Source organism: Mirounga angustirostris, unplaced genomic scaffold, assembly GCF_029215605.1.
Source record: "Mirounga angustirostris isolate CCGP_5_RB_7025 unplaced genomic scaffold, mMirAng1.0.hap1 SCAF_8, whole genome shotgun sequence".
NCBI classification, from domain to species: domain Eukaryota; kingdom Metazoa; phylum Chordata; class Mammalia; order Carnivora; family Phocidae; genus Mirounga; species Mirounga angustirostris.
Genome location: NW_026991716.1, coordinates 126,733,784 through 126,758,191, shown reverse-complemented (window position 1 = coordinate 126,758,191; position 24,408 = coordinate 126,733,784). Strand labels below are relative to the sequence as shown.

Sequence of the window (24,408 nt, the reverse complement as noted above, 5' to 3'; positions counted from 1 at the left end):
AGAGTGACTATTGGCTGATTGAATATCAATTGATCAAAATAGAGCTCCAAAATAGACCCATGCACACATAGTCAACTGATTTTTTTACAAAAGTGTCAAGGGAATTCAATGTGCAAAATAATGGCTTTCCAACATAAAGTGTCAGAACAACTGGATGGCCATATGGGAATAAAAAGAACCAGAACCTTAAAAACAAGGCACAGTTTGGAGATCGAAACTGACTTATTGGGAGGAACAGAAAAATTCAGTTTCTACTGTAGATTTACATAATTAAGAGGCAGCTTTAATTGCCATGATTTTTCCCCCTTTTTGGAAGTATAAGAACCTTCAGGACAACAGAACTTATTTCCAGAATTGCAGAAGAAAACATATATCCCTTATTTTGATTTAATCACCATACTTATTTAATGAGTATATTCTGTGCAATTTTTTCTCAGATTGTTTTTAACTTTGTTTTTAAAATGACCTTCAAAATAAACTGTTAAAACATCAAAAAAAAGAACGAGAACCTTGATCCTCTACCTTACATTATATACAAACATTCGAGATGGGTTATAAAACTAAACATAGATGCTAAGATTATTAAATGTATAGGATAAAATATGACATGTAATATCCATGACCTTGGATTAAGGAACGATTTCTTAGATAATACACAAATAGCACTAGTAATTTTTTCTAAATGATGACTGACTTCATCAAAATTAAAAGCTCTTAAAAAGTTATTGCTGGGGCGCCAGGAAGCTCAGTCGGTTAAGCGTCTGCCTTCAGCTCAAGTCATGATCCTAGAGTCCTGGGATTGAGCCCCTCATGAGGCTCCCTGCTCAGTGGGGAGCCTGCGTCTCCCTCTCCCTTTGCCCCTGCCCCCACTCGTGCTCTCAATCTCTTTCTCTCTATCGCTTGCATTCACTCTATCTCAAATAAATAAATAAAATCTTTTTTAAAAATTTATTGCTAAGGAAGTAAAAAGACAAGAGATCATATTTGCAAAGCAAATATTTGATGAAGATGTGTTTCCAGTATATATAAAAAAAGACAACCCATTAAAAATATGGCCTTAATGTATGAATAGACACTTCATTCAATGAGTTATACATATGGCCAATAAGCTCAACATCATTAGCAAATTTAAACCACAAAAAAAATAGCACTACATACCCACCAGAATGACTAAAATAAAAAACATTGGCAATAAATGTTGGCAAAAATATGGAGAAACCGGAACTCGTATACTTTGCTGATGGGAGTGTAAATGATACAGTCTCTTTGATAAATTTTTTTTGCCAAGTTAAAAAAGATAAAATATACATATGTCAAGCCATGGCACATTAATTCAACTCCTGAATATTGATTCAAGAAAAATGAAAACATTGTTTAAAAAAAAACTTATACATGTATGTCTCTAGGAGCTTTAGTTATCATATCCTAAAACTGGAATAAACGCATATGTTCAAAAGAGAATAAATAAATAAAGTGTAGTATACCCATACGATGGGATAATACTCCACAATATAAAAAGAAATGCAGGGGCGCCTGGGTGGCTCAGTCATTGCTTGTGTTCCCTCTCTCGCTGTGTCTCTCTCTGTCAAATAAATAAATAAAATCTTAAAAAAAAAAAAAAAGAAATGCAGTAGCAACAACAGGAATGTACCTTAAAAACATTATCCTAAGCTGAAGATACCAATGCCAAAAGAGTATTTGTATGGTTTCATGAAGTTCTAGAACAGGTAAAATTAGTCTACTGTGTTGAAAATCTGAACAGTGGTTGCCTCTTTGGGGAGGGGAGAACTGAATAGAAATGGCCTTGAGAGATCTTTGTGGGTAATAGAAATATCTCTATCTTCTTAGAGGTGTGGGTCACACTAGCGTATGCCCTTACCAAATTTATCAGATTAGGTTTGTGCCTTTTGCTCGACATAAATTATACTTTGATTAACAGCTAAGAATGAATGACACAAAGTCTCTACCCTTGTGAAGTAATTCCTTCATTACTTCCTTCAGATATTAAGTCATTCATTCAAACCATCATTCAACCACATATGAAAAAGGAGAAAATTTTCCTTCATATATGAGAATCTACAAATCACTCAGAAAAAAAAAAAAAACAAACCCAGCTAGTTCCAATAGAAAAATAGGCATACGACACAGAAAAATTTACAAAGAAGAAAATATAAAAGGAAGATAAATAAGATATATAAAATCATACATGCTTGAACTTCACTAACTCTAAGTGTAATATAAATTAATATTTTTAGCAGTCACATTGACAAAAATCAAGCGTATGATAACTTAGAATAAAGGATAAAATAAGGTAAGTTTACACAAACTCCATGGAGGACAATTTGACAATATATACAAAAATTAAACTGTAGGTTCCCCTGACCCCAGAGTTCTACATCTAAGCATTTATCCAATATATATGCATATACAAGTTCATAAAATTATATACATGGGTTAAAAAAATAACCTCAGCATTCTTTGTGTAAATATAAGATTAAAGTTATCACAAATCACAATCACTAGGAGACTGACTACATTAATTATAGTATATCATAAACAAAATTGAGCCTTATACAGCCATATGAAATAAAATATTTTACTATCCCTAGTCTGTAGTACTTCCTCAAAGACCCAATCTCTTAGATTGTAAAATCTGAGGAAAATTCCAAATTTGATATTAGTCCTGGTATACTGGTACTTGCAAGATTTTATTCTTAGAAATTATATGAAATATATTGACATTCTTTCAAATTCCCATGAGAGAAAACGAAACCCGAAGAGGCCTGTATTTAGGATTTTGTTACTGGGTCACTTCAGAGTCTTCTACATCTTTGCAATGGAGTTTATTTCTTCTTTCATACAATAGAATGTTTGCTTACAGAATAAATATCATAGTCTGCCATGTCCTATTCTCCTACAAATATTATGTGCACATACACACACACACATATTTTTTTTTGCATGTACTTTTGGTGGGGGTACTCCAGAAATACAGGTTGTAAAGAATTCATAAGTGAATATGTTTCTAAGAAAAGCAGCTGAAAAATGCTGAGAAAGAAAAAGGAATTCCAATGTCTGCTTACATAATTCATAAATACAAATTAATAGCATTTCTTTAAAAATGATATCCTGTTTGAAATCTAAATCAAGAAATAATCTAACTCACAGTAACAGCTCTACCAGTATCTATGGAGAAACTTACAAAATCTATTCTGTGAAACATAAAAAAAAGTCATGAATAAATGGAAAGAAATAGCCTTTACATGCATATGAATTCAATATTATAAAGGTGTCAGTTCTCCTTAAATTAATTAATCTACATAGTCAAGGCAGTCAGAAAGAAAATGATAGATTTTTACATGGTTTGAAGGGAATTCAAAAAAATTGTACTAAAGGTCATCTAGGAATACAAATGTGAAAATTAGAAATATCTTGTAAAAGCAGAAAAATCTTGGATAATGGCTGTAATTTTGGATTAATTTCTGAATTCTGTTCCAATTACCCTTCTACTCCATTTCTGTCCCTTTCTTTGCCATAAGTAAACTCATAAAATTATTTAAATGTTAATGATAACCTATGTGACAAACTATAAACGGTGTCTGACTCTATTCATTTGAAGATTTTATTTACTTATTTGAGAGCTCAAGGGGGCAGAGAGAAAGCTCCTACGAGTATGAGCAGTGGGGAGGGGCAGAGGGAGGGGAAGAAGCAGGCCCACCGCTGAGCAAGGAACCCAACTTGGGGCTCGATCCCAGGACCCTGGGGTCATGATCTGAGCCTAAGGCAGACGCCCAACTTACTGAGCCACCCAGGCTCCCCAGATAAATAAATAAATCTTTAAAAAAAGATAAAATCAATTATTTTTAAAAAAACATAATGGCAGAATTCAGGAAAAGCACAAGGGATTTCCTGTTCTCTTGTTTATAATTTTCTGTTTCAAAATTTTCTACATTGGGCAATGCGTTATTTTTATGATCAGAATTGTTACTAAAATAACTGAATATGTATCTCAGTATCTCTGTTTTCCATTATTTCAGAAACAATTTTATTTTATTAATTAATAGTTCCTGTGACTATTACATTGAAAGTAATGACTTCAAAGTTTCTGTTCATTTTAATAGAATATTTTCTAAAAATAACGAATTAGGGATAAAAGAACAGTGAAAAATTCTTTCAAAATAATAAAAAATGTTATTTCTTATTCAGAATTCTAAAAAGGCTCATGTAATAAAAAAGTCCTTAAAGTAGAATTATAACAATCTGTTGATCTTCAGAGACTAATCTGACACACAAATGCAAGTTTTTAAAAATATTTTTAATAATATCGTTTTACAGATGTAAATGCTTATTTGCTATTTTACCTTAAATAAAATATTTTAAAATCAGTTACTTAAACATAAATACTTATTTATGGATCTAAATAACACATTTAAAAGGGCAAAAGGCATACTCACACTGGGAGCTCACAACTTTTTCACTCCCCAAGAAGTTAATTGCTGGGATTATAGCTTGCCCTTTCCCAGTGGAACTGACAATAATTTCTTCATTTTCTAAGATCTGTAGCTTGATGAATGCATCTGGTTTGGACGTGCGTACCTGTACAGTAACAGGATGCGGTAAAGCAACTTTAATGGAATACCTATAAAGAAAAACATACGAATTATAAGCGGTTATTGATCTTTCCCTCAAGTCAGTAAAGGAAACTGCATAATTTGCTGATAGGATAATCTAAAAGTAAATCCATTGTGTAAAATTGACCCAAATCCTGGAAACATTATTGCTATTATAGACTTTGACAAAAGATCTCTATATGCCATGGTAAAATGAACAGGCATAGGACATTTATTATCATCAGATCCCAAGCAGGAAATGTAACTTTTGTTTAGATAGGCTTATAAAACATGATAGATCTGCAAACTATGGACACACCAAACCTTCCCATTATACCCTCCCCCACAGTTGGACAACTGGCAGCAGACTTCAAATCTTCACTGTTTACCATATTTTCTTTGATTCATAAAAATGCAGAGAAATCAAAATTTGTACCCACCACCTGTTCTCTCAACCTTCACCATACAAGTTGGAAATCGTTTACAAAAAGACAAAATGTACAGTATAACACCATCCCAGTTGGTTGGGCGACTGCCTTCGGCTCAGGTCATGATCCTGGAGTCCCTTGATGCAACCAAAGAGGTTTTGTTTTATTTTGTTTTTTTTATTTTGTTGGGGTTCTTTTTCTTAATTTAGGTGAATCCTCACAAATGCTCAGGACCTTATAAATCTTCAGTTTCTCTAGAAATTTGCTTTTCTGAATATCGTCTTTCTCCTGAATCTTAAATCTCCCCTTCTTTAGTCCTCCTTGTCATTGGTTTTTGTACACCTATAGGTCTCACCCATCTTTTAACAAAAAATCAAAGCAGAATAAACCAAAAACACAAACCAAAGAAACCCTTCAACCAACTTTGAGGTCCAGCCTCTGCTGATTTTTTCACTCCTCCCCAGCTTGGCATCAAAGGAGAGTTGTTGATTGCCACTGTCCACAACCCCATCTCCTCCTATTGGCTCACAGCACTCTACTCGGCCCCCAGTCAAAGTGCTAACCTTGCTCTTGCAAGTTTCCAGCAGCTTGTCACCGCCCTATAGAAATTTCAGTTCTTTTTTTTTTTTCCAAAAATTTTATTCATTTATTTGAGAGAGAGAATGAGATAGAGAGAGCGCATGAGAGGGGGAGGGTCAGAGGGAGAAGCAGGCTCCCCGCCGAGCAGGGAGCCCAATGCGGGGCTCAATCCTGGGACTCCAGGATCATGACCTGAGCCGAAGGCAGTCGCCCAACCAACTGAGACACCCAGGCACCCCGAAATTTCAGTTCTCATCTTTCTTGACTTCTCAGGAGAATTTGACAAGGTTGAGTCAAGCCTCATTTTCCTCTTCTTCAAAAACTCTTCTCCTACAAGTGTAACAACTTTTGTACCTCCTAATTTGGTGCTGTTTTTTTTAGACTTATCTCCCACTGACATTCCTATAAGTGTCAGAGAATCTTAATATTCTGTCCTAGGTCCAACTGTCATGGTACAAACTTTCCTGGGCATTTCCATGGGCAGAAACAGAATAATAGTTCCCAGATTTGTGTCTCCAGCCCAACTCCTTATGCAATATCACTTGGATGTTTCACTGACCTACCCATAATTAACATCTAAAACTGAATCAATTGTCTTCCTATTGCCCAACCTGCAAATGGGGTTTTCTCCCTGTAACCACTATCTAAGTAAAGGACACTAACTGTCCCCTGATCCCAAGTCAGTCCCCAGGAGTTCCAACCAACCAGGACTGTCAATTTGACTTCCTCAGTGTCTTAAAACCCTTTCTCTTCTCTCTAGATCCACTGTCACTGCCTAGTATGGGTTCAGTTGTACACCCCCCCATAGAACTATGTTGGAGTCCAGTACCTGGAGTATCCGCAGTACCTCCCAATATCACCGTTTTCGGAGACAGGGTCTTTCTGAGGGAATCAAGTTCACATGAGGTCATTAGGGTGGGCCCTAACCCAATATAACTGATAGATACCCTTATGAGACAGGAAATTTGGAAACAGAGAGACACAGGGCAAATGCCAAGTGAAGATGAATACAAAGATCATGGTGATAAGTCTATAAGGCAAAGAACACCAAGGATTATCAGAAACCCCCAGAGGCTAGGAGAAAGCCTAGAATAGCTTGTCCCTCACAGCCCTCAGTAGGCACTATCCCTGCTGACACTTGGACTTTGGTCTTCTGGCATCCCAAACCGTGAGACTGTGAGACCATCGATTTCGGTTGTGGAAGCCACCTCCTTGGCCAGTTTGTGGGATTTTGTTATGGCGGTGCTGGCAAACGAATCCACTGACCGGCTCCAGTTGCCATCAGCACACACCCGGGTTATTTCAAAGCTTCTTCCTATCTGGTTCCCCTGTCTCCAGTTACGCTGTCCTTCATTCAACACACTGCAGTCTTTTGAAATTGTTTTTTCTTCCATATTCCGTTCCTTTTATGATTATCTATAATTTCACAATAATAGGGTTCTAACAACATTTCTGCTCTTAGAAATTATATTTAAAAAAAATTTTTTTTCGGGGTGCCCGGGTGGCTCAGTTGGTTAAGCGACTGCCTTTGGCTCAGGTCATGATCCTGGAGTCCCGGGATCGAGTCCCGCATCGGGCTCCCTGCTCGGCAGGGAGTCTGCTTCTCCCTCTGACCCTCCCCCCTCTCATGTGCTCTCTCTCTCATTCTCTCTCTGTCAGATAAATAAATAAAATCTTAAAAAAAAAAAAATTTTTTTTTTCAACTCATGCTTTGCAGGCATAATGTCTTAACACAAGTCTATTGTGGCCATTTCTCTTAAAACTCCTCAAAGCATGTTTTGCCTCTCAGATAAAGTCTAAATCTCTTTCCTTATGAGGCCCTTCTCTGGCCTTACCCTTGCCATAGGCCCCTAGAGCTCCACTTTGCAAGCAAACGTCTTCAGTTCCCTGAAAAGGTCATACACTCCTTAATTTCTGAACTTTCACATTTGCTCATGAAGCAGTTCCCTCCTCACCTTGCCCCCCACCAAGTTTGACAGCTTTAGGACCGGCTTCTAGGACTAATTTAGATATTGGGTTAAATATCACTCGTTGGTCTAGTAGTGGTCCTGCAGTGTGATACAGTGGCCTCCTATCAGAGTAGTTAAAATATCTGATCACAATTGTTATTTTTAATTGCTGGTATGTTTCCCTCCTACTTCTTTCCTTTTTTCCCTGGCTTGCTTTCTAATAGCCAATGTGCAGATACATGACAAGAAGCAGACAGATTAAAAAGAGAATTTTCTGTCCCTGCTATTACCCCCAGTTCATGTTTTCTTTAAGTATTTTCTCTAAACTTTCACCTACATATAAAATATGTAAACAAATATAAGAACAAAAACATATGCTGGGGATATACTGTATATATTGTCCTGTAATTTAATTTTACTACTGATTATTTTATAATACAAAAATTTTTTCATGTTCTTTAAAAGAAAAAAAAGTTTTAAAATACAAATAAATAAGAATTAGAGGGGGAAATTAACCAGAATACAGTAAATTTGTACATATATTGTCAAATAGACTTAGGTGTTTCTTTAGAAAACAAATTTACCAATACATGTGGAATCTTTAAAACATATAACTTTCTAAAATAATAAATCTTTAAATAATAATCAAGAATTTCCTTTAATATTTACAATAAATATGCCTATCACATCTCTATTAATACTATTGAAAAAGTAGAAATGGAAAATTTGTAACAAAAAATAGCCAGAGTAAATTGTTGTATTTTCCTACAAATGATTACTACGTAATCATGAAAAAGAATTCACAAAATGTCTTAATGGCACTGGGAAATGTGCACACTATAATGTTAAGTAAAAAGGTCAGCTTACAAAACTTTAATTACATTATGATTTTAATAATGTTAAGCTGTGACTAGGAAAAAAAAACACCAAAAGAAAATACAACAGGATACTAACAGTGATTGTTTCTAGGTTGTTTGATTACAGGTGACCTTTACTTCCTCAATAATATATTCATATGTTAATAGTTAACTGTGGTCAATCCCAGAGCCCTGTGCGTATCTAGAGGCCCAACCTCTGTAGCCACAGTCGCTGAAGGACAACGTGTCAGCACCCATCTGGTGCCAAAAAATGCCAATTTGGGGCATTTCCCTCCTGTCATATACTTATACCTGAATAAAATTTTCTTATCATTGGGTATGTAGTAATCTCTGATTTCCTTTATGGTGAAGGTATTGCATGGAAACTCTCGAGATAGGCATGGGAGTGGATTGTAGGAACCAATGAGGCGCAGTTTCCATCGTGAGGACGAAACATATGTGTCACCAGTAAATGCTTCAGCCACGAATGTGTAGCCTTTCTAGAGGAAAGAGAATTGGACAGAAGTAAGGCATACTGTTACTGGTCTCTCAAAGGTACAACATATGGCTTCACTGTAGTAAAATGCTTTATTATCTTGATATACATAAAGATCCCAAGATCTCTTGATAAAAGAAAATCACTATCATTACATTTTGAAATTCCTCTTAGAAAGTGCATCTTACATGTTTTCAGAGAAAACGAGTAACTGTAACAGTTTTGTTTGTGTACTTCTCAAGCTATAACACAAATCACGTAACTCTGATAGATGATTGCTATGTTTTCTTCCAATTCTTCTAATGCTTCCTAATGCAGATTTTTATCATTGCATCACCCTGGAGTAGCCCAATAACTTCCTACCTGATGTCCCTGTTTTTAAATACAAGATGAGAAAAGAAGAAGCATTTATGGAAATGTAGTTCCCTTGGAATGACAATTGTCAGATAAAGCTATCAAGTTAAAAGAGATCTGGTTCCAGGGAACCCAGATATGAGTATGGAGATGAGCTCTTTAGGTTGGGGAAAAGTAGCAGCTAAGAAACCTGGGATAATATTATAGTGGGTAATAGCTTGGTTCTATGTAATTGGATCTCTATCTGGCAAAAATGTCAGTGAAGCAAGAGCATGATATCATAATGAGATACAAAAGTTCAAAGTAATTCTGAGTTTATAATTCCAGACACTTCTAATAAGGAAGAAAAATATAGATTTGTATTCCAGTTGATTCTGATGCAAAGGAAGCTCTCTAATGTGTTTAGATTTCCAGAAACAAAAAGTAGAAATATATAAGACAGTATATATATATATGACAGAATAAATTCAATAAACATCTAGGAATATTACCCAGAATTACAATACCCATAATAATATGAGAACTGCAACACCAATAAGGACCTTTTAACATTATGTTTGGGGCAAGGAAATAAAGGAAGATAAATCATATACACTAAAGTATTTTTATTTGTAAAGTATTATGCACAGATTTATTGCTGTTCTCATTATTTTTTGAGCTTGTAATACTAATGCATTAAGAAACAAAATAAAATTACATGACTCTGATTTTGTGTTTTTCTAGGCTCAGAGAATAGGTTTGAGAGGGGAAAAAAAGTTATAAAATGGTGGGATAGATATTGGTAAGTTAAAGTCTAAAGCTAAACCAGTGTTAGGGTTTTAAGAGAGAACCTGACTATTCTAAATGACTTTAAGGCTCATGAGTAACAGTAACATAATACTTAAATATTTGCAAAACACACATATAATAAAGGACTGTTATCCAAAATATGCAAAAACCCCTAAAACTCAACAATAAGAAAACAATCTAGTTAAAAAATTTTAAAAGACTTCTCACCAGAGAAGATATACAGATGGCAAATAGGCATACAAAAAGATGTTCCACATTGTATATTATCAGAAAAACTCAAACAACCATGAGATACCACTGCACTCCTATTAGAATAGCCCAGATCCATAACACTGGAAATACTACATGCTGATGAAGATACAGAGCAATAGGAACTCTCATTCATTGCTAGTGGGAATGAAAAATGGTACAGACATTTTGAAGGACAGTTTGGCAGTTTCTTACAAAACTACACATATACAGTCCAACAATAGTGCTCCTTGGTATTTATGCCAAAAACTTATGTCCATACAAAAACCTGCGCACAGACATTTATAGGTGCTTTGTTCATAATTGCCATAACTTGGAAGCAAACAAGATGTCCTTTGGTAGGTGAATAGGTAGATAAACTTTTAAACAAGCAGTGGAATATTATTATTAAAAAGAAATGAGCTATTAAGCCATAAAAAACATGGAAAAATCTTAAATGCCTGTTTTTAAATGAAAGAAACAAAACTGAAAAGATTACACACTATACGATTCCAACTTTACCACATTCTGGAAAAGGCAAAACTATGGAGACAGAAAAAAGGTCAGGGGTCGAGGAGGAGAAATACATAGGTGGATCACAGAGGATTTTTAAGGCTGTGAAAACACTCTTTATGATACCATGATAATGGACACATGTCATCTTACATTCATCCAAACCCATACAATGTACAACACAAACAGTGAACCATAATATAAACCATGGAATTTGGGGGATTATGACGTGTCAGAGTAGGATGATCAATGTAATAAATGTGCCACTCTGGTGGGGCTTGTCAATAATGGGGAGGCTGTGCACATGTGGAAGCAAGGTGTATATGGGAAATCTCTGTACTTTCAGTTTTGCTGTGAAGCTAAAACTGCTCTTATTTATTGCTACTAAGAGTTGCAATGAAGTCTTAAATCCCTTCCAAGTCTTTTTTTTTTTTTAGAACATTTTATTTATTTATTTGAGAGAGAGATAGAGAGAGCGCACAAGCAGGGGAAGCGGCAGGCAGAGGGATAGGGAGAAGCAGGCTCCCCACTGAACAGGGAGCCCACCATGGGGCTCGATCCCACGACCCTGGGATCGTGACCTGAGCCGAAAGCAGAGGCTTAACTGATTGAGCCACCCAGGCACCCCAAAACCCTTCCAAGCCTTAAAAAAAATTTAAATCTCATTTAAAAAAAAATCTCTTAAACAACTCAAAAGAGCTTTTAGGTTTTTTATGGACTTAATACTTTTAAAAATTTATCTTTCATTCCTATAAACCAGTATTCATTAGATAGGTATGTCTTAATTTGGGCAAAATAATGCACAGAATCATGGGCTGAAATGAACTTTGAAAGTCAACTACAACCATAGCTCAAAGAGAAAAATGAAAAGATTCAAAACCATATAGGTAAAGAATGAAAGGCCAGAGTAAAAACAAATCTCCCAGTTTACAATGTAGGTGTATACCGCCTTTTGTTATGCTTCCCTCTAAGAGGAAATAACCAAAAACACAAAGATGAGATTCAAACAGAAAGGCAACATGATTTGAGTGGGATCCTCAGAAATCAGGGTCCATCGTGCAGCAGGAGTAATGTGCCAAGTGCTTTTTAAAGAATCTGTGTAGCCCTGGAAAAGACTGCGGGTGGTGGGTGATGAATGGCCATGTAATCACAATCTTCTGAAATATTTAGGGATGGAATAAAAACCCAGTGGGAAACTGAGACAACCAGCTAATTTGATCCAAAGAATAGGACTAAATGAGCCCTTTACCTCCATTTCCATTTTAAAGGTTTATATGATTTTATGATTTTATAGGACTTTCCAATGCTTTCCTTTTGTCATATTTTCTTCAGAGAGAAGACAAAAGAGAGCTGAGAGGTGAATGTTCTAGCACTCACATTAAATACCTTGGACTGTCAAATAAGTGGAACTTCTACAGAAAACGACCAGGACCCCGTTCCTCTATTAAGTAGGTTGAAAAGCACATCTGCCCTAACCTGCTCCTGGAATCTTACTAAGGCACTGGCTTCTCACTGCCAGTCTATCATATGGGGAGAAGAAATTTTGCACCTACCTTATTCTTGGTATAAAGATAAGGCACCACTTTTTGGAACACTTTTGGCACTTGTTCCATTGTGTCATTATTAACAATGTGGAGCATGCAGACCGGGAGTGTAGTATATACTTTGGGAACCAAGATCATATCTTGAGGAACCAAAAATGTTTCTCTGTAATTACAAAAGAATGAACTTCCCCTTGCCAGGAATCATAAAGAAAGTTTGAAATTAGGTTTAAGGCAAGAAATAAAAAAGTTTAAAATTTCCAATAACTACAAGGTATACATACTGGTTTTTAGATTATTAATATACCATTTTGTCATGTAAATACAAGCCCTTTAAGAAATCCCATTTGTAAGTAATTTGTGACTTTTACCTAATACGATATTGCTTGAAAATTAAATAATTTCTTTCTATACTGTTAGCACATCAATTTATATTATGTTTATCATACTCCTAAAAATACTAATAATTACCTTCACATTCTTCACATTTCATTTAAAGAAACATGGATAAAAATCTGTAATATCTCATTGATGCATAGCAGATGGGGAAGAAGTGCTAAGTTGTGAAAACAGCCTATCAGTTCATACTTTCACTACTACCATAAATAAAGCTCTACACGTAAGACTATCGCATGCCATTTAAAGATGATATCATATGGGGCGCCTGGGTGGCTCAGTTGGTTAAGCGACTGCCTTCGGCTCAGGTCATGATCCTGGAGTCCCTGGATCGAGTCCCGCGTCGGGCTTCCTGCTCAGCAGGGAGTCTGCTTCTCCCTCTGACCCTCCCCCCTCTCATGTGCTCTCTCTCATTCTCTCTCTCTCAAATAAATAAATAAAATCTTTAAAAAAAAAAGATGATATCATATGCCGATTTCTGACAGCCTCACCTGAATGGTATAAACCAACTATTTGGTGGCTGGTCTGCATAAGTCACAGTATAGTCAGCAAAAACAATCTTAGTTTCTTCATCTTGATAGCATGGGTAAGATTCAATAGACTTGCACTTGCTTTTAAACATTAGTCTAGAAATGTAAAAATAATGTAAGTTCCAATGGCAAAGGCAACTTCTAAAATAAATTTTACTTACAAAAAAGGAAGTAGACAAAATAACATAAAATATCACAGTCTCCTGTTGGCTGGATTGAGGCCTTGATCAAAAGCTGTGGGGTTCAGAGTGCATGGCACCCAGGTAGGGGAGCCCATTGTAGGTCAACCATGAAAGATGTCTCTCAAAGGTTTCTAAAGTTATCTGAAGGTCTTAATCAAAGGAGAACTTAATTCATGATCAAGAAAGTAACTACAGTTTATAGGTGGGAAATCAGCAACAAAGCTCAAACTATAACGGTAGGAAAACAGGAACAGGCAAAGTAGCAATGAAACTGGATGGGGGCCACTCAAGGTCTGGAACGGATACGGGAATCGATACTAGAATGGAGTTTAAAGTAAGGAATGGATTTGTAAAAAGGGATTAAAACAAACAAACAAATCTAAGGCCATGATCAAGGGGAGAACGTCAGTTTTCCTCCTATGTGATTTTTGGCACATAAAAGAGTGGTATGTGCAACTGGTTAAAAGAATTATGGGTTGAGGTTTCTCCATGTTTGCCCCCTGGAAGGCTGTGGCATATTTCAGAACATGATGGAAGTCACATGAGAGATGTTCTAGGTTCTTTCCCTTCCACGGCCAGGAACTGGATCTAGCTTCAGTAGCACCAGCAATCTAGGGTCTTTTGTATAACATCTATGGATTTAGCTGGGATGGAAGCCATAATGGCCAATAGAAAATGGTTTTGTATTAGAGGTCTAGGCAGATCTAGAGGTTTTCTTGCCTTCCAGAAGGCAGATGGCTTGACTGTATCATCAGTAAGAAGCAAAGCCATGGAGATTGTTATGGGGGTTAGGATTCACATCCTCCATTTGATCACTGGCCTTTGATGGGAGGAAATTGACAGATTTATACTTGGGAGAGTTTTAAGCCTTGTAGGTAAGTTATGAGAACAAAGATTGACCAAATATCCTGGTTTGCCTGGGGTAGTCCTGGTTTATACTCATAATCCTGTCGTAATTATTAATAGTGCTCCCTCTGTCCCTTTTGTAAAAGTATCCCAGTTCAAATGATAAGTAACCTGATCACCCTAACTGGGAACTCTAATGTGGTGGTCTGTCAATGCAAAGCATCACTGCCAATCACATGGGGGCTGGTCGAATCCACATGTGGGTGTTGGCTGAGCCAATGCAGCAGCTGAACAAGCTACTTATGGAACTGACTGTAATGGGACCAGCTGCCATTCTAAGATAAGGCAGGGATTTAGAGGTATTCCAGTCATTGTTCGCATCATACATCCCACACTTTTTCATAGCCTCAGGAAATTCTAATGCATATAGTGCCATCAAAACCCTGATGTATATGGAATATCTTGAATGACCCAGAGAAATATTCCTGACAGACTTGAAAGATTTTCTTTTAACTTTGCATCCTAGTACAGAAAGAAAGTTACATCAGTAAACTGAGCCTTGCCCAAAGTTCACTTGGGAAAGTTCTACCCCTTAGGATCTGAGAATGTAAGGCTGAATTCCAGGACCTCAGTTTCCCATTTAGTAGTAATAATAAAGTAATATTTACAATAGCTAATGCCCTGTAATGACTCAATCTGTGGTTTGGTGTTAAGAACACAGGAAATGTTCTTTTTATTTATCTGTACAGCCTTACAAAAAATAGTACTATGAGAGAGATATTGTTTTCCCTATATTAAAATGATTTCCTTATATTAAATATTATTAATAAAATATTAAATATTATTAATAAAATTTTAATTTCAACTTTAGAGAGGATAAGAGACTTACCCCAGGTCCCACACCTGATAATTAGTATAGCAAGGGTTAGCATTAGGTCTGAGGCTGAAAGAAGTGTGCAAGTCAGTCAAGCTGGATGATCAAGTAATGGCAGTGTCCATGGCCAGGACTAGGGTGAGGTGAACGGGACACTTACCCTCAGGGTTAGGCAAGTACCGTATAGATTTGGATTTTCTCTATGTTTAAAATTTTTATATTTGTTTCATCGTGAATTTTTTTCATTATTTTTAGGTTATTTTACGTTTTTATATGTTTTCATATATAATTTTCTATTTGTTGCTTATAAGTAGAAATCCAATTGTTATTTTATATTGACCTTGTCTCCAGCAACTTTTCTTTAATTCTCTAACTCTAATAATTTTTCTGCAGATTTTAAAATATTTTCTACCAGGGCTCCTGGGTGGCTCAGTCATTAAGCGTCTGCCTTCGGCTCGGGTCATGATCCCAGGGTCCTGGGATCGAGCCCCGCATCAGGCTCCCTGCTGGGCGAGAAGCCTGCTTCTCCCTCTCCCACTCCCCCTACTTGTGTTCCCTCTCTTGCTGTCTCTTTCTCTATCAAATAAATTAATTTAAAAAAATATTTTCTACATATACAATCATATCGTCTGTGAACAGTGGTGGTTTTATTTTTTCCCTTCAAATCCTAATGACTTTTACTTTGCTTTATTGCCATTTTGTCCTTCTCAGAATTATTCCAGGATTATTGTGAATGAAAGTCATCAGGCAGACATTTTTGTCTCATTTCTAAACCCAGGAAAATTCTTTCAAAATTTCACCACTAATCATGTTTGTAGTAAGTTTTGAAAATACCAGATACCAATAACATATTAATGAAAGACTTCTCTAAAAGTTTTCTTCTCTAAAAGTCCAAGTTTTCTAAAAACAAAAAAATAAATAATTAAATAATTTTGAATTTGTGTTAAATTCTATCAAATGTTTTTTCCGATTCTATCTGGAGGACCAAATGATTTGTTCCTTTTCCCTGTTAATGTACTGAATTAAAATGACAAATCTTCTAACGTTAAACCACCATTGTATACCTGGAAATGAGAGGCCTACTTGATTATAAGGCATTATCCTTTTTATTTAATTCCAATTTTGATTTACTAATTTTTTTCATTTAAAAATTTTTTTTATGTTATGTTAATCACCATACATTACATCATTAGTTTTTGATGCAGTGTTCCATGATTATTTGCGTAAACACCCAGTGCTCCATGCAGAACGTGCCCTCTTTAATACCCATCACCAGACTAACCCATCCTCCCACCCCTCTCCCCCTAGAACCCTCAGTTGAATCACAGATCTGTACCTCTGAAACAAATAATACATTGTATGTTAAAAAAAAAAAAGAAGAAGAAGAAGAAGAAAGTAACAGGAGGGGAAGAATGAAAGGGGGGGAATCGGAGGGGGAGATGAACCATGAGAGACGATGGATTCTGATTTACTAATATTTTATTACACATCTTTTGCATCTATTCAAAAGGGTGATTGGTTTGCAATTTGAAGGTGACTGGTTTGCAATTTCATTTTCTTACTGTCCTTGTTGAATTTTTTAAAACAAGGTTATGAATTGGTTAGTGTTTCCTCTTTTTCTGTTCTCTAGAAGATTTGTGAGATTAATCTTATCTCTTCCTAAATTCACTAGCTGTTCATTAGTATATTGCTAGAAAGGATACCATGCATCCCTCCCCTGTTAGAGTTTCATCTAAATTATTAGTTTTACCATTTCTGCAATAATACTATAACCTTAGAACTCTTTAAAACCTTATACCTAACTTCTACATTTCTCATTGCTTAAGGTCATGAATTTATTCTTATATGTAGCTATTTGTTGATTGCCCTTTGAAGATAATATGCATTATTTTTCTGGCCAGTTTGAAGGTTTTTCTTTTGGCCTTTGTTTTTCAGTAGTTTCACTGCAATTAGTCTAGGAATACTTTACTTTGTAGGCTTTCTGCATGGAGTTTGCATGCAGTCTCCTGAAAACATGAGTTGATGTGTTTTACCAGTTTTGGAAAGTTCTCAGTTATTATCTTTTTACAGTCTGGGGCTATAATGACAATATTGGACTTTCTGAGCATATTCCACATGTCCCTTATGTTGCTTTCTTACTTCCCATTCGCTTTCTTCTATGCTTCAGTTTGGATACTTTTCTATTGACCTATCTCCAAGTTCACCAATCTCTTCATCTGTTCTGATTAATCTGCTGTTAAATCTACAAATAAGTTTTTAATTTCAGTTGTTAAAAATCTCAGAAATATTTCTGAGTGAAATAAGCCAGACACAAAAGAGCACATGCTGTGTGATTTCAGTTATATGAAATTGAAGAACAATCAAATCTAATCTATGGTGATGAAACTCAGAGTGTAGGTTTCTTGTTGGGAAGGGATGAGTTATATAAAAGAGCAGAAACAAAACTTTGTGGGTGATGGAAATATTCTGTATCATGTTTTTGCAGTAGTTTTATGAGTATGTGTAATTAATTAGCAAAATTTATCTAACTAAACAGTTAGGATAAATTAATGACCTTAATAAATACTGTGGTGTTAAATAAAAAACATTATCTAAAAAAAAATCATTTATGTAATTTCCATTTGACTCAGCTTTATTAATCTAAACTTTTGATCTATTTTCTCCTTATTCTTTATTTTCTTTGGCATTTCCATTACAGTTACATTGTGAGATTTTGTCTGCTAACTCCAACATCACCAGAGGGTTTGCCTCTTTTAAATATGTCTGTATGTGTGTGTGTGTATATACACATATAATTTATAATTTCTCAGTTTTGTTCAGATTATCCTGTTGCTCAGATATGGTTTGTGGCTACAGTAGTTTTGCTGAGGCTCAGTCTACTTCCGGTTTACCCCTGTTTCTAGAGTGTTACTGTCCAGGGATTTCAACTGACAATCTCAATTGTTTGCTGCAGTCCCCTCCCCTAGTAGGTCCCAAACTCTGACCGTGGTCACCTCAACACCATGAGACTTCAAGAAACTTTGCTCTGCGGGTGCCTGGGTGGCTCAGTTGGTTAGGCGACTGCCTTCGGCTCGGGTCATGATCCTGGAGTCCCCCGGGATCGATTCCGCATCAGGCTCCCTGCTCAGCAGGGAGTCTGCTTCTCCCTCTGACCCTCCCCCTTCTCATGCTCTCTCTATCTCATTCTCTCTCTCAAATAAATAAATAAAATCTTTAAAAAAAAAAGAAAAGAAAAAAGAAACTTTGCTCTGCTTCTCAGAGGTTTTCTGCTTAGAATATTAGTTAAGTATAATTAAGACAAACCAAAAGTAGTAAGTACCATAGAAATGCTTCAGATAAAATATTGTGGAAGTTCAGAAGAAGCGGTGTTTCTCACTGCAGTGATTAAGAAAACTCAAATGAACATGGTAGCACTTGAACAGGAACTTGAAGGATACCAAGATACTACAATAAGAAATTTCATTATGCTGCCTTACCTTAAGAGAGAAACTGCATACTGTTCTATATTCAGTTCCAATATACTCCAAACTTTTTGAAGAATATCTGCAACACTGTTATTTTCCTTTGTGTCTAAAAATAATAATTAAAAATAGCAATATAAAAATTGCAAGATGCCTGAAAGATCATCTTGTTCAAAGCCCTCCTTTTACAGATAAAGAAGCTTTATTAGCAGCAAAATTATGTTAAAATATAAAGCTATAAACTTCTAGTCAACAGCTCTGCTCATCGATTTGTGCTGTTTTCCTTCATCTTCAGTGACATCATAAAGTGTTCTTTGATCTAATTGAACATTCTCATCAAAGAGTTTACATCAGATCTTTTATCACACTAAAAGTTCTTTATGCAAGCTCTTATGACAAAAAATAATTCATTCAATTTTTCTAAAAAACAACAGCTAATGGGATCCCACTAAAACTCAGTCCCATAATCCACATTTGTTTAGGACTAGATGATTTGGTCAGAAAAATGCAAATCCATAGTAAGTGGCTCAAATTTAACAAGTCAGAAACTGACTTTTTCCCTAATTATCCTATTTTAATTTCTTCATAGTACTTACTAGAATCTGAAATTGGTATCTTAATATATCTACTTGTCTATTGTATGTCTACCACCACTAGAACACAAGATTCATCAAAGCAGAAACTCTGTCGGTTTAACTGACTTCAATAAAATCAGAATTTAGAACAGTGCTGTGCACACAAGTTATTCAATAAATATTCATTGAGTGAAAGAAATGCAAATATTATTAAAACATTATTAAGTTCTTCAAGTTTCTGTGTCTAAAAAGAGAAAGAAAATCATTGTTTGAATATAATTTTTACAGCATATGTGGACAACAAAAAGTATATTTTACTATATATTTAATTTGATAAATCTATCTTTACTTTTTCTAATAGAATAATATCAAAATCAAGCAACAGTAATATTTTTCTCTCATACAACTATACAGTGCAGTTTATTTACTTTACATTTGTGTATCTGTAGTTTTCCCTGCTCAGATGAACATTTTGATTATTCTCATTAAATACTTCAAATAGAGGGGCGCCTGGGTGGCTCAGTCGTTAAGCGTCTGCCTTCGGCTCAAGTCATGATCCCAGGGTCCTGGGATTGAGCCCCACATCGGGCTCCCTGCTCGGCGGGAAGTCTGCTTCTCCCTCTCCCACTCCCCCTGCTTGTGTTGTTCCCTCTCTCGCTATGTCTCTCTCTTGTCAGATGAATAAATAAAATCTTAAAAAGAAAAATAAATTAAATAAATAAATACTTTAAATAGAGACACTTTACAACAAAATGTTTCAGTACATTCAAAGAATTCTATTGGAGGGCGCCTGGGTGGCTCAGTCAATTAAGCGTCTGCCTTCGGCTCAGGTCATGATCCCAGGGTCCCGAATCAGACTGAGCCCAGAGTTGGGCTCCCTGCTCAGCAGGGAGTCTGCTTCTCCCTCTCCCTTTGCCCTTCCCCTCACTTGTGCACTCATAAGCTCTCTCTCTCTTTCTCTCTCTCTCTCTCCCCCCTCAAATAAATAAATAAAATCTTTAAAAAAATTCTATTGGAGATAAGCCTTTTCTTATAAACAAAAACTGCAGAATGAAAATGATTAAATATAATTTTTGCCACTGCGGTGTTTTATTTTAAGCTGATAAAAAGCTAAAATAAAATAACCTTTTTCACAAAAATAGTTTATTATGCATACATATTTTGATTTAATAGAATACACTGATAAGTTGATTTAATAGCTAGAATACACTTCAAATGCATTCTGTGCTCTGTAAATGTATGCCACATGGACACATGAAAGCTTCTTTCACTCAACTCATTCATTCATTTACTCATTCATTTATTTCTTTGAAAAATGATCTAGAAATGTAAAAATATCCACAGCTTAGCTGAAGCTGACTGCTGTAGCATTCTGCTAGACATTGGAGATGCATAGAGGAAAAGACTAGTTCTCTGTGCTGTAAGACTCACAACAGACTGGGGAGACTTAGCTGATCATTCACTGAGTCCCTCATTCTTTCTTCCAGCACGTATTTGTTGTGTGCTTACTCTGTGCCAGGCACTGTGCTAAATTCTGGGAGCTAGAGAGTGAGTGTCCTGACATGCATTCTGACCTCAAGGAATTTCAATATTTATCGAATTACAAAGAATTAGCCCAATAATAAAGTAAGATAACTCCAAAATGTTTTTCATTAGCACACAAATATTCATTCTTACATACACAAGTTTATTTTATAAATGACTGGAAAAGGGTACCTGGTGTTCTAGCTCTCATAAGCAATCTGACATAAGTCCCTCTCCACATGGCTTGAATTTTAATTGCTGCTCCTACTTCCTCAGGAGAATATTCTTTATCACTTACTGGTAGGCAGTATTTAATGTCGACCCATTCCGCTGGAAAGAGAAAAACAAATTTTGGACTGAAAGTTGAGTTAAAGTATTTAATCCTTTCCCCAGTTTTCAATACCCAGTTTTCCCCAGTTTTCAATACCTTTAAAGTCCCCTGACATATAAAGTGCCACAATGATAGATTTGTCTTTGTATTTAATATTGTGCTCTGCAGGTGGCCCTTTTTTTAGAACGTAAACATTCTGGAGAAAGGAAACACTACATACTGAGTGAGCTACTATGAATTCTTCTGTGAAAATAGTAAGGGGTTTCTCTCAAAACTGAAAGAAAATGTTAAAATTGCGTGAGTAGAGCATTGGGAGAGTGGGAAAGGAGGGTCCTTGGATCTGAAGATCTTCCCAGAATTCCTCTAATCATATTGTAAATGTTAGCCACTTTCATAGTCTTTCAGGGAAGAAACAAATAAAACAGGGGAATTCTGGGCTTCCATGGAAATACGTGAAGTTGGGGACACAGGCAGATGGTTGGAGACCATGGGCTTCCCAGAGCACAGCTTGAATTCTGCACCTGTTTGGTATAGACCTAGTCTACCTACTCCACAAAATCTTTGTGCTTTTCTCAAATTATTTCTCTTCTATAAGGCTAGAAAGTCCTTTGTCAAACAAATATCTAAATTATTCAGTACCTAAAGAAACCTCTTCTAAGGAGAAATCGAGTAACTCCAAATCCAAAACCATAGCACGAAATGCAAATTTAAAGTTGGGAGGAAGTTTTGTTGGTTGAATTTTTTTCATTAAACGCCATAAAGAAATATGAAAAACCTGAAAAAGATAAAATATGTTAGTCCACTTTTTTAAACCAAGAAAATAACATTAACGTTTTTTAAACCAAGAAAATAACATTGCCAGGTAATGTTACATTTAGAGAGCACAGAATGCATTTGAAGTGTATTCAAATTAAAGTATAAAACTTTAAATACTCTAAAAATAAAAATACATATTTTTCAGATGCACAATATAACAGAAGATCTTGAAGTCTCATTCACCCAGGAAGAGAGCAAAATTATTTATCACCTTACCAGTTCTAATTTAATAAAATTTAATCACTATAATGTTTATAATGTACACTCAGAATATAACTGATTGAAGAAATATAGCATAAGATGAAAAATATGGCCTTTGTGTTTAAGCAAGTTAAATACTATATTTCATTGGTTCTAAAACACCATCCACTATAAGACACACTATTGTTTCATGTATTACCAAAAAAGAATGTTGCTTAGACTTTTTATCACTTTCTTATTTTCATCTGAGTATTTACTTCCTACTGAAAAAACTCTTGTAGATTTATTTAGACAGAGCTTTTTTGTCATACATCACACTGAAACATACATGAAAAAAATAAAAGAAGCCACATAAGTTGGTTAAGTATTCTGAAAACATTTATATTCAAACTCTTACTCTTGCAAATCACTTTTTGAAAATACTTAACATCTGTGTTTTCCTATATAATTTTGTCCTTTATGTTGTCAAGCTTTGAAGATGCACCATTGCCTAGAGTGCATTCTACTTTTGTCCCTGGGGTTTCACTCAAACCACCGACCCCCATTCAGTAAGTGTTGGTGCTGGCTTATTCCTGATCCTACCAAAGAGGACCCATGGAAGGTTTTTAGACCATAACCAGAACACATATTCCTTCTTCCAAGTTTTTTCATAGTTTTTATCTTGAAATTCTGAGGGATTCCATTTATCTACTCATGCCACTGAGAGTAACCACCAAGCCTCAGCACCCTGCTGCTGGCTTACTTTTAGCTATTTATTTGTCCACAGGGAGTAATGTACTTAGTGGATTATGTAAGGTGCCTGGGACACCATTTGAGGTGATTTTTAGCCAGGTTCTCCTCTCCTTCTCTCTCTTTCCCTGTGCCTTGGTAGGGGGAGGGGTTCAGGGGCGGGGGGGTGTCAGTCTGGTGTAGGGAAAATCCCTCTGCTTTCATGTTTCTTTGAGAGGCTCTCTAATGTCATTTAATTCTCTTCCCACAAGGATTAGGCCTTTGTCCAAAAAATACACAGATTTCTTTTGAAGCGGTACCGGTATGAACCCTTATGAACATGTCCCTGTGTGTGTAGAGAATTCTGAAGGCTACCTGGCCAGTAATGATTATAAGGAACCACCAATTATAAGACACACTCTAATTTCCTTCTCATGTTAAAGTGTGAAAAGAAATGTGCATCTTAGAATTGGTGAAATACAGTGCTCTTCAAAGACATGACTATTGTACTTCCTGCTTAGTCCACATTTTCTTACTACTCCAGAGGGGTGCCTCCCCATATTGGGAACCTAATCTCATAATCTATATTTATAACTGCCCCATCAACCGACAATGGTGGATAAGCCTGTAAGAAACCACCTAACCCAAGCTGGGCAAATCATTGTTACTTTGGTTGAATAATTTGAGATCAGGATCAAGATATTCTAAACTGGACTCATATGGGAAAGTGATGTAAGTCAGGAGTCAGTTTTTCCATGATATGAACTTAGGAGCAGAGATAACAAGTCTATAAGGAGAAAAACAAAATGAAGAAGATACGTTCAAAGGGCTGTCTATCCCCTCTTTGAAGTTCCGCACTGAGTCATTCCTATCCTTGGGTGTCAAGATTTCCCTATATTCTTATAAGAAATTAGCACATCCAGCTCCTTGTTATGACTTAAATGAGTTAGATGTGTTTTTTGTGACATGCTAATAAAATGCTCTAAGTATTTCAGCGTCTAGGATAAAAATAAGAAAAATACATGATTATGTTAATCCTCCTACTCTCTGTTACATTTAAGTGTTCATGTTGGTGTTCTACAGGACATCACTCTGGTGTTCTACAGGACATCACTCTGGGCTACATATGGATGTTGATGACCTCAGTGAACTCAGACCTGTGGGCAGCAAGGGACCATTACTCTGACTTCCTGATTAAGACACGTGCATGCTAGAGAGTGGGGAATAATCCTCACACAGATTCATGGATTCACCATACCAGTGATTTCAGGGGTCCAGAGGATTAGGCATGTTGGAACATCCCCTCTAAAGTAAAGGATAAGACACTGCAACTAAGAAAGAGGCCAATCCTTGATAGTCTTCTCTGGAGTTGGTGATAGAATATTCTGCTTTGGGGAATATTATTCCAATGCATTTACTGAGTGACTTACAAGGCCATCAGCTTTGAGCAGGATCCAAAGCAAGAGAAAGATCTGTGGGAGATTTGAGCACCAATTGTTTTGTAAGCATGATAATGAAGGACCTCCCAGAAAACACACTAATGATATTTATTAGTGAGAGAGTCCTTATCTATGGGATACTTATAGTATGCTGCAACTGATCCATCTGGAATTGTTTATG

General features: G+C 36.0%; 1 protein-coding gene across 1 annotated transcript in view; it reads right to left on the bottom strand.

Annotated features, from left to right (window-relative positions):
- The window catches only part of ADGB (androglobin), a 149,631-nt gene that overhangs the window by 29,950 nt on the left and 95,273 nt on the right, over positions 1-24,408 (bottom strand). Inside the window, exons 21-27 of the mRNA XM_045865707.2 lie at positions 21,703-21,838; positions 20,925-21,062; positions 18,649-18,742; positions 13,232-13,366; positions 12,357-12,510; positions 8,736-8,923; positions 4,455-4,639 (exon numbers count right to left, since the gene is read on the bottom strand). Of these exons, the coding sequence (XP_045721663.1) occupies positions 4,455-4,639; positions 8,736-8,923; positions 12,357-12,510; positions 13,232-13,366; positions 18,649-18,742; positions 20,925-21,062; positions 21,703-21,838 (1,030 nt within the window). The remainder of the gene's footprint in view (positions 1-4,454; positions 4,640-8,735; positions 8,924-12,356; positions 12,511-13,231; positions 13,367-18,648; positions 18,743-20,924; positions 21,063-21,702; positions 21,839-24,408) is intronic.